The sequence below is a fragment of the Saccoglossus kowalevskii genome, chromosome 13 (genome assembly GCF_978046115.1).
Source record: "Saccoglossus kowalevskii chromosome 13, keSacKowa6.1, whole genome shotgun sequence".
Taxonomy (NCBI): Eukaryota; Metazoa; Hemichordata; class Enteropneusta; family Harrimaniidae; genus Saccoglossus; species Saccoglossus kowalevskii.
The window spans coordinates 11350535-11361294 of NC_140653.1; the positions used below are offsets into that span (position 1 = coordinate 11350535).

General features: G+C 36.0%; 1 protein-coding gene across 1 annotated transcript; it reads right to left on the reverse strand.

The window, feature by feature from the left end:
• Positions 1-410: 410 nt before the first annotated feature.
• LOC102803696 (scavenger receptor cysteine-rich domain-containing protein DMBT1-like) lies at positions 411-9274 on the reverse strand. Its single transcript, XM_085507308.1, has 12 exons — positions 9217-9274; positions 6555-6599; positions 5957-6310; positions 5158-5265; positions 4546-4899; positions 3353-3712; positions 3046-3117; positions 2636-2808; positions 2052-2452; positions 1709-1811; positions 911-1088; positions 411-710 (listed from the first exon to the last, which is right to left on the reverse strand). The coding sequence occupies exons 1-12, from the start codon at positions 9272-9274 to the stop codon at positions 553-555; spliced, it is 2364 nt and encodes a 787-aa protein (XP_085363434.1). The 3' UTR covers positions 411-552.
• Between the last annotated feature and the right edge of the window lie 1486 nt (positions 9275-10760).

Here is a 10760-nt window from a genome sequence, read left to right on the forward strand (position 1 = left end):
TGATATGAGAAGATGTGTATTTGATTGTGAGCAAGGCACACAATGGGGATTATTGCAGCATAGTTCATCTGTGTGGATGTCTGTATATGTGTGTCTGTTTCACCAATATCTCAGGAATATATTACATGGATACTTCGTGATAATGCGCAGACCTGATGAGGTTTCCTGCCCCAACAGAAATAACATTTATTTTTGGCTAAACCGTTCAGTAGTTTATTTGTAATCCATATGTATATTTCTCTCAGATTAATCATTACAAATGCAATCACCACAGATTGCCGGGTTTATCTCCGAATATATAACACCATACCGCACAACAAATCAAATGCAATATTGATTATACTGTCCCTCCAACGTGTAACATAGTTTTGCAAAGAAGGAAAACATTTATATTTATAGAATCAAATAAATCATGCTTATATTATCCTTTATTTATGAAGTTCATTTTTGATCAAAAGTGAAGATACAAATACTATATATTAATGTCATTTAACAATACACTCAAACATCGGTAGCTTCTTAAGATATGAGCGAATGTGAAATATGATTGTTTTAATATTCTTCAATCAAAGGCATGGCCCGTTTAGTACTTTGACCAGCAACATATACGATTGCGGAAATCACCAATAAAATGCCAATGCAGAATACACCCAGGAGCACGACTAACCCAGGACCCGTGTAAGAGTCTTCACTTCTGTCATCTGTGAAAGCTAAAAATAATAAAAATAGCAAGTCAGGAGGTGGTAACCTTGAAAACAACTATATTTTTCCAGAATAGATCCTCGGCCAGATATGTACTATTAGTTTGCTACTGAGAAATCGAAATCTAAACTCACATCTCCTGATCATCTCAGTGTAGTTACCGAAGCTTCCACGGTATAGAATGTGATACGCGCATCGATTTGCTTACCATGTAACACACCCGATTGCCTTTTGGTAAGGCTGATGGGACCTTGACTGACAGACTGGGATACTAAGGATTCCATTTCCCCATCTCGTTTTCTACGCGCATTGGTGATACATCCCATTTCACATCGAGAATAAATGTCAGAGGCATTGCATACCAGCATGTCACAGTGAATATAAATCTGAAGTAGTTTGGATATATAAAAAAGTGTTGTTATTGTCATATGATTAGAATTTAACACTTAATGACGTTCTATTAGAATTTAAAATCAAATTAAAATTATTTAAAATTAATTGTTTTAGAACAAATATGTAAAACATTATTTCTTAAGCAATTATACAACTGTTAACCTAATCTAAACTGACTTATTGTACTAATGTCGACATTCTGAACCAATGATCCCAGATTTTTACATAAAATTAAATTTCAATGTATTCGAAACATGTCTGCTGAGATAAGATAAATCATTTTATATATATATAATTATAAGAACAGTGGCAAATAAGTTCAAGTAGTACACCACGTGACACGTGGGAATCACGATGCAAAATAAGTAAATCGGTAAATCTAATTAGAATAGTGTTATGCAAAATTGTATATGCTTGTTATTTAGCTTTCGTCAATAACTAGAATGTCTTCTCTCACGTTCGTGCTTAGCTTATTATAAAGTTCTTGATAGCTATAAGGTTTTTGTATTCGACTATTGGCTACTTTTATTTATGAGTATATATCCATCTATTATCATAAGTAATCTGTAAGTAAGGTCATGCATATCCATAGCAGAAAGGGGTGTGAACTCACCACTTCACCAGGACTATCCACAAATTCAAACGCTTGAATCGAGAAATGTTTTTCAGCTGGGTTACCAGTTGGTTGTATCTGTACTGTTTCATCCATGATGCACCTGGAAGAAAAATTCACACATTCACCTTGCACATTAACACGCTGAAAATTTATATGTGTAGTAATTAGCAAATTAATTAGGATATTTAGATTTAGGTAATATATTATCGTGAACATCGTAGAGAAAAATGTGTGCTGTAAACAGAAAATGTTTACAGTATATCAATTCAAAATCGTTTGAATTATAAATGAAGGGCAATAAATAACACACAAAATGGGATCAATGAAAGCACAGTATTACCCATTTTCTATGATTGCATATTGTATAGAATGGTCTGCATCTTCACTAGGAGTAGCTTTGCACGTAGCCAAGAACAACTCAAGATCATCCAGGTTTGTCTCAACAGCAGCGCCGACAAAAAGGATCTGCCCCAGGGACACTTCTATTGGGTACTCTTCATCAGAATATGGCTCGTTATAGGAACCATCGGGGTAGAAATCCAATGTGAATGAAAAGTTACCATAACCAGTTTCCGTCAGAAAGACTTGATCATCATTAACCACAAAGCTTGCTTCTGCACGACCTGTTCTCGAGTAAATACACTGAAATGGAATCTCTACTTCTGCTTCACGTCGAATCACGTCTTCGATCTCCCAACGATTGATGACTTTATTACGATAAATCATGTTCTCGGTCGTTTGCTGCATGAAAATCGCAAATTATATTACAGATTTCTTTAATAATCAATGATACAAGTTATTACGAAGCTAGATAGTATGGATTGAGTGACGTGGACTTGAGTAGTTGCCAAATTTGTTTTATCAACAAAGATAATATAGTTATCTTCTAAGAAATAAAAAAAAGATGATTGGGACTATACGTACTGTTTGTGTAGTTCCACAGTCAGAGTGGTCCGTCACAAAACTAACATGGGTGTCATTTCCAGCACCATAGCAGGAAGGGTCGATAAGTTGAAGATCGTCATCAGTTATGGAACCAAGAATAGAGCGACTGATGTCAATTCTCATCCATGTGTCACCACACTCAACTACCACATCTGAAAACAAGGTACACGTCAAGCCGAGCCGAATACGTTTTCATGATATCGATATAAAAATAGGCGGCAGATGATGTTGTTGTTAAAACATCGTTTCGGGTTTATTGACCCATCATTGTAGGGTTCACTTCCTATTCCCCAATAAACAACAACGCATACGAGTACAGAAATGTGAAATAATGATTGTATAATTTGTTCGGACATCACTTTATAAGATTCACGATATCTGTACTTTACCTTCAATGTATTCTGTAGTCGTGTGTACGTCCGTAGTTTTTGGATCATCGGTGGTTACTGGCTCATACGTAGCTAGACGAGGAGATTGAATAAAAAATGGTATCGGGTCAAATAATTCAAACTCGTTCAAGTATACCGATACCAAATAAAACTATTTTTATTTCCTGATGAAGTGGATGAACATAGTATACGATACCTTGCGGCGGTTGACCCGAATATTTCTTAAATATTGTAACGTAGGATCAGGAATAATTAAGTTAAAACAAAATGCGCTGGGAAGGAATATACTTATTTAAAGAATACTTACAATACGATCCAATTTCGTGAAAATGGGCTTGGAATCCCCGAAGAGTGACGGAAGAATCAGAGTAAAACGTCATCCACATAGCGTCATCGTTGGAATAAATAGCGGGTGGATTCGAACTTCCGGAATATTGATCTAATCTCACATTATCACCAACTATGTAACCGTCGCCTATAGATACGTTATCGTAACCTGCCTCTGTTTCAAAGTCATTAAAGTGTACGTAAAGACGTCTATAATACGCATCGGCATACACGATCCATTGACATCGGCAGTTGTTGGGATAATTCCCTGGATAATTTGGTGATTCGATATGAATCGATCCCCACTGTGGTAGATGATAAGTGTCAACACAGTCGTAATCTGTAGATTTCAAACAGGGAAACTCCAGTTGACAACACGCAGATTAATAAAATAAAAAAAAAAAACATAATAGTGTTTCATTATTCCACGGTGCAATCTATTGGACTAGCAGCCTTTCTTCTTGAAATATGAACGTGAACGAGGAAACGTAGTAAATTGCTGAAAAAGTAGAACTCTATATTTCCAAAAAATACTTTTAAGGCAGGAAATATGCATTGATCACATTTATTGGTTAAACAATCAACATTTGTTTTTCAAGTTCAGTGTTGTACAGAATATGCGACGATGGGGCTATATTATATAAATTTTGTATACTTACGATATCCAGTGGTAGGCCATACATTTGGAGTGGTATAATCGATATCTGTTGTTTGACGATCTTTAGTCGTAAATAAATAAATAAAAAATAAAAAATAAATAAATAAATAAATAAATAAATAAATAAATAAATAAATAAATAAATAAATAAATAAATAAATAAATAAATAAATAAATAAATAAATAAATAAATAAATAAATAAATAAATCGTTATACCTTCAGGCGTTAACCAAATTTACGGGAAAATTACTATCAAACAAACGTTTGCTTCGGGAACAAGAACAGAATATTATACTCTCAGTGAGAAATGTTTTATTCGTCATTGCGTAATGTGCTTTGATTGGATTTTCACGACAAATTTACCAAACTTATCGATTTTAAGCATTTCTCGTGACGAACTTTTATCGAAATTTCCAAGCTATTCGCTTTCAAAATAATTCTAAAAAATATGCACAAGAAGTGACATGATATAAGAGGAGAGGGAATGTTTTATCGACCTAATGGTAGAACATACCTTCTTGATCGTACATGCGTACACGAAACCCACTATTAGTCACTGATCCGTCTGAATAAAACCTCATCCATACCGTTCTACCGCTTGAATAGAAACTTTGAGGCAATGTTGACCCGGAGTGTCTGTCTATTACAACGGACACGCCAGGTGTATCTCCGTTACCAACGGAAACATAGTCACAACACGACTCAGTATCAAAGTTATAGAATTCCACGTAAATATTTCGGTAGGAATACGCTGCATATATCACCCAGTCACATCGTGCATCATTAGGGTAGTCGTTAGGATAGAATGGTGATGTAATCTCTATATAACTCCAACTTGGAATGTTATAACTTCTACCACAGTAAAAGGCTGCAGAATTAAAATTTTGGTATGTTGCATTTCATTTAGATGTGTGATAGTATACAGTCTGTTTGGTTGGTTCAACACTTTAAATCCACGTTGTCCAACGGACGAATAGACACAGGTGAAGCAAGATCGATGGTACAATAGGCGTCTCCTATACCTTCACGTCACAGGAGCGTTGTGTCGCTGGAGACGCTACTAATAGGAACGGTGTTTTTCACCTGATGACATCCGAGTGGAAATCTCTAAATTAATTATTCTCACCTGTTGCCCACGGGTCTTGGGTATTCATTCTTTCCGTTGTTCTGTCTGGCCATACATTTGGAGTGGTAAAATCGACATCTGTTGTTTGACGATCTTTAGTCGTAAATGCTGTAAACAAATAACTAAATAACTAACTAACTAACTAACTAACTAAATAAATAAATAAATCGTTCTACCTTCAGGCGTTAAAAAAAAGAATAAAATTACGGTAAATTACTATTAAACAAATGTTGGCTACATCTGAAAAATATTCACGGGTAACTGTTATCGCAAGCAAATCGAGTGACTGTATACCAGTACGGGCCCGTTAACATGTCTGTTTTTAGTCCTAAATGACACTGATTTTGATTGGACAGCGATGGCACCACTTATGGCTCTGATTGGTTGAAGGTCAGCTTCAACATGGCAGCTTGATTTCGTTTTGGAAACGCTACTAGCCCAAATTCGGTACATAGAGATAGGGAGGTTGAAAATCTAAGCAGGTAGATCGAATATTCGGATATTTTTATTTCCTTTAATGCGCTTCGACATCATTAGTAACAACAAACAAGAACGAAAACAGATCATTATACTTTTACTCTCAATCAGAAATGTTTTATTCTTCATTACGTAATGTGCTTTGATTGGATTTTCTCCACAAATTTACCAAACTAATCGATTTCAAGCATTCCTCGCGATGAACTTTTCTCTAATTTTCCAAACATTTTGCTTTTAAAGTAAGTCTAAAAATATACACAAGAAATGACATGATATAGGAGATGAGGGAATATTTACCTACCCGAAGATAACTACAACATACCTTCTTGATCGTACATGCGTACACGAAACCCACTATTAGTCACTGAACTGTCCGAATAAAACCTCAACCATACCGTTCTACCACTTGAATAGAAACTTTGAGGCAATTTTGACCCCGAGTGTCTGTCTATTACAACGGACACGCCAGGTGTATCGCCGTTACCAACGGAAACAAAGTCACAACACGACTCAGTATCGAAGTTATAGAATTCTACGTAAATATTTCGGTAGGAATACGCTGCATATATCACCCAGTCACATCGTGCATCATTAGGGTAGTCGTTAGGATAGAATGGTGATGTAATCTCTATATAACTCCAACTTGGAATGTTATAACTTCTACCACAGTAAAAGGCTGCAGAATTAAAATATTGGTACGTTGCATTTCATTTAGATGTATGATAGCATACAGTCTGTTTGGTTGGTACAACACTTCAAATCCACGTTGTTCAACGGACGGATAGACACAGGTGAATCAATATCGATGGTACGATAGGCGTCTCCTCCACAGAGTGTTGTGTCGCGGAAGACGCTACTGATAGGGACGGTGTATTTAACCGAAAACACCCGATTGGAAAACTCTAAAAAAGTATACTTACGTGTTGCCCATGGGTCTTGGGTAATCATTGGTTTCGGTGTAGTGTCTGGAACATTGAATAGGGATTATCAATGTATAGCATTTCTTAATTATTCGTTATGTGATTATTTCATTTTAATTGATTATTTTAATGAACTGAGCAATTCAACAGTAAAGAAAAAGTGGAAACAACAAAATTGTACTATCGCAACACCCAGACCGCAGTGTACAAGGTATTGTAGATTACGAATAATGTACAGATAAATTATGGATTTTGGCAACTTGTGACAAATTGATATTTTTTATACTTTGGTGGTAATCACTACTAAGTGTGCATATTGGTTGTATATGCGTACATACACACTCACCTCACTAACCCTTGTTGTCCAAACTAATGTACGTATGAATACGAGGATAAACACATTAAATATACAATAAAAGTTGCTGTAATAATTGTGGAAACATATTCCATTATTTTGTTCTTAAAATGTTTCAGTCTACATTGTTTTAATAAGAATACAGTTCATTGGCCGTAGTTTGTCCAATCTGATAAAATCCGATGTAGTGTACGGGCTTTAATTATTTTAGCTATAAAATTATTTTAATTTTATTTTGTATTACTATTGTTATTAATGCCTTTTTATTTTATTATTTTACTTTGATTTTGTGATTTTTCTTAATTCCGCCCTACATACATCTGATCCGACGCCTATGTAAGTCCCGTTCAAATCACGCGCATGTAACAGCCAATCACAGCCCCCTTTTATACAGGCTGTCCGGGTTGACATGACGACAGCTATACCACGGCGTTATACAATGCAATACGTTTTTTTCATTTGACTAACGTTAAAATGTCTTTGAATACCCCTACCAGTGACATTGTATTCTAAACCACACTATCTTGACAAAGGGGAATGGGGAAAGACAGAAAATACTGACATAAATAATTTGTAATTAAAAAAAAAAACGAAGTACGTAATTTCTGTGTAAATAATTCACCTGTGTAGGTGTGCGACGCCGTACATTCCTTCATGTACGCACTTGAACGTTGTGACAATATTTGCTCTCAACATGATGAAATCACACATACAATCGGTTTAAAATGACGGCAACAAAATGATATTAACACACACAGTCGTAGACCGATTTAAAGTCGCATAAGCAAAGATAAATATTTGGCTTTTTATGGAGTTAACTAACAATTTGCTCAAAGATACATACTTATCTGGTGGGCCTATTATATGTGAAAAGTTAAAGAGACCAACTACTTAATATTCATATAGAGTAAAGTGCACGTGCGTGTTCCTGAGTATCGCATTGCTGATTGTTGACATGTGTATTTAGCGCTTGGTTATTTATTATTCCAATTTATGTTAGTTCAATTGTCGTCACAATAACATGTTTACATATTAGGCAACAGCCCACCTTTGTTCCATCATAATTCATCTCATCGACGACAGAATGACACCAAAGATATCTGTAAGCCAGATAACGTCACAATTCGTCTGTCAAATTATGTGTTAATTGCACAAATATTTACGTACTCGCCGTTGAATCGACGTCGATAATATGTGAATTATCATACATGAAGTACGAATGAACTCATAACTAACCACATGCACGAGATGAACAGCTGACTTACTTCTCGTATTCATCATGCTTGACAACCCCGAAGACACCTTGGTACGCCGTGAATATTCTGCCACTTCGCTTGGCCACAAATGTAACAAACCAAATAGCACAACAATTCCAAATGACCACATTTAAATTCAATCCGAAACCGTAATTTAAGTGGCGTCACACTCACAAAAACATATTTGGGTATTTCTATTATTTAGGCAAACATACATGTAGTTTATTTTTCAATATAATCTTTTGCCAAGTGTCTGATTATATACTGGGACTCGAATTTAATCTAGTTCGGAATCTCGGTGGCATAACGCGGGCGGCAAATCATGAGTGCTCTAATTCCCCCATTATATGCCAAGCAAACACTGATAAGACCTGAATGCAAATTAGCTCAATTCTATTCATCGTTCTTGTTCCATGAATGTTTGCTTACACACCGCATAGAATTTAGTGGTGAATTCCACTAGCTATTCAATATGCAGTTAATTACAATATCGGACATTCAAATCCAGTAGCCGCTCCAAGTATGAGATTTTATATCCCATAAGTACGAGTTTCTTTAAATGAAAATGAAATTATGATGTATTCAATGAAATACATTAACGAAATACATTATAACTTTTTAACGAAACTGTGTTGTTTCAATATAAAAAAGGGCGTCACGCTTTAAACCCGATGACATATTACCGTTTTGTCAAAATTCACCCAGTATTTTACGGTCACACATTTTGGGGTCTGTAAGAAGGCCTGACGCAAATTTCAATTCTTTGGTTTAATCGAACATCTTATCCATCATGTGAAACTTTGAGTTCATGAAATTTTATTTTTGAGACTTAAAATTAGCAAATTAATTATTTTGAAATACTAATATATCTTTGCACTTGAAGTGTATTTATAGTAGGGTAAATGAAGAAAAAAAACTTTGTCTTTTGAGCCACGAATATTATTTAGCCATTAGTTCTACTCTGGAAGCTCCTATCAATGCTTTATATTTGAAGATGACTGCCAATAACAACATAATTAGCGACGAACCACAAGAACTCTGAATAACTTACGTGAACTGCCAGACTGAACAAGGCAGAGTACCATCACCCATAGTGTAAGCTGATACATCTTCATACGAATGCTGAAATTCAAATTAGGAACACCAACAGCTTACGTTTGTATTTAAATGTCAGGTATATTTATTTACCATCTAAAGTACATATTGTCATTTGTGGCTGTTCCCACCTTAATCACTTGCGCCATTTCATGACCAACTTCTGTCCGTGACGATTTGAATATATTGGACATAAGGTGCATTCGTGATTTCTGCTGTGGTGTTAACAAACGCACAATCTAATAACGGCGCGTAGTTGTCGCAGCTGCTTACAGTCAAGGTAAAGCCCCTTTCACAATTGGTGCCAGACAGACTACAAAGGCTTGCGACTCGAAATTTTTCCCGTTGTACCACTTATTGTACGATCCAGATGCGACAAAATGGTCGCATCTCGGTCGGGAAAAAAACCCCGTGCTGCTCCGATATTTTGAGCGACTGACGCGATGAAAAATAAATGCACGACAGGCAGTACGAGTGTTGTGCGACTTTGCACGCACTCGTAAGACCCCGAACGAGTGTTGCACGAGTATTTTCATGTCGTACGATGATGCGTCCTGTCGTACGAGTCCGTTGTACCACCCTAAGACTATTGGAAGACCTGTCTTGCCCCCTTTGCAACGTTGTACGATTTTTTTCACCCCCAATATAAGCTCGAGAACTCCTGAGATTTCATCCCAAATACGTACGATTTTATACATTGCCTGCGACTCAAAGACAACACCTCTACAACAGGACGGAACAAATATTTTCGAAAAAAAAATTATCGCACGAGTGAGGCGCCAATTGTGAAAGGGGCTTTAATTATTTTAAGAGTGATATCGCTTCGTATTGCCTTCCAATCGACCGGATTCGAACGCACCACTCACCGCGTTTCCCGGTTAACGTTTACACTATTATACACTAAGTTGTATTTTGTCACATATTATGCTATTAATATTACATATTCCTTAATTACTGGAGTCCGGGGAAAATGTTTTATATATACACTATTTATATTCAGAAAGATTACCCGGGGTAATTAAAACAAGACGCGTACGTTGAACTGTGCTCTAGTGCCCTGTCAATAAATTGGCCCGTAATTAGATCAAAAGTGGGTAGATCAGTGGGTAAAACAAGTCGGCAGCTTTCTCAATCTCAACAAAATCTCAGAGGCCGACTGTGTGAATCTCACAATAACAATGTCAAACTCTTCTAAACCATTGTATATATTTAAACCTGTAACTAAAACTATGGCCATTGTTTGTAGTAGCTGCCTTTACTTGACCTATAAAATAAACTAAATAATATAAACCTGTATTTGTATATTCAATTGACTTAGTTATATTATTATAATATACTTATTTTCATATCTCTGGTCGTAATATTCATCAAGATACTAATTATAGCTGGCGTCAATGTCAAATTCGCCATTTTTGGGGTGTGAAGCACGGGGTGCATTTTGTCACTGATCGGCAATGATTCTTCAATTGCAGAAAGGACACTGCATCTCAAATTTCGACA

Coding starts and splice junctions, on each gene's coding strand:
- LOC102803696 (XM_085507308.1), bottom strand. CDS start 9,274: ATGTATCAGCTTACACTATGGGTGATGGTACTCTGCCTTGTTCAGTCT. Junction 6,600..9,216: donor TGTTCAGTCTGGCAGTTCAC/GTAAGTTATTCA, acceptor TCAATGTTCCAG/ACACTACACCGAAACCAATG. Junction 2,809..3,045: donor GACTACAGAATACATTGAAG/GTAAAGTACAGA, acceptor CCTTGTTTTCAG/ATGTGGTAGTTGAGTGTGGT.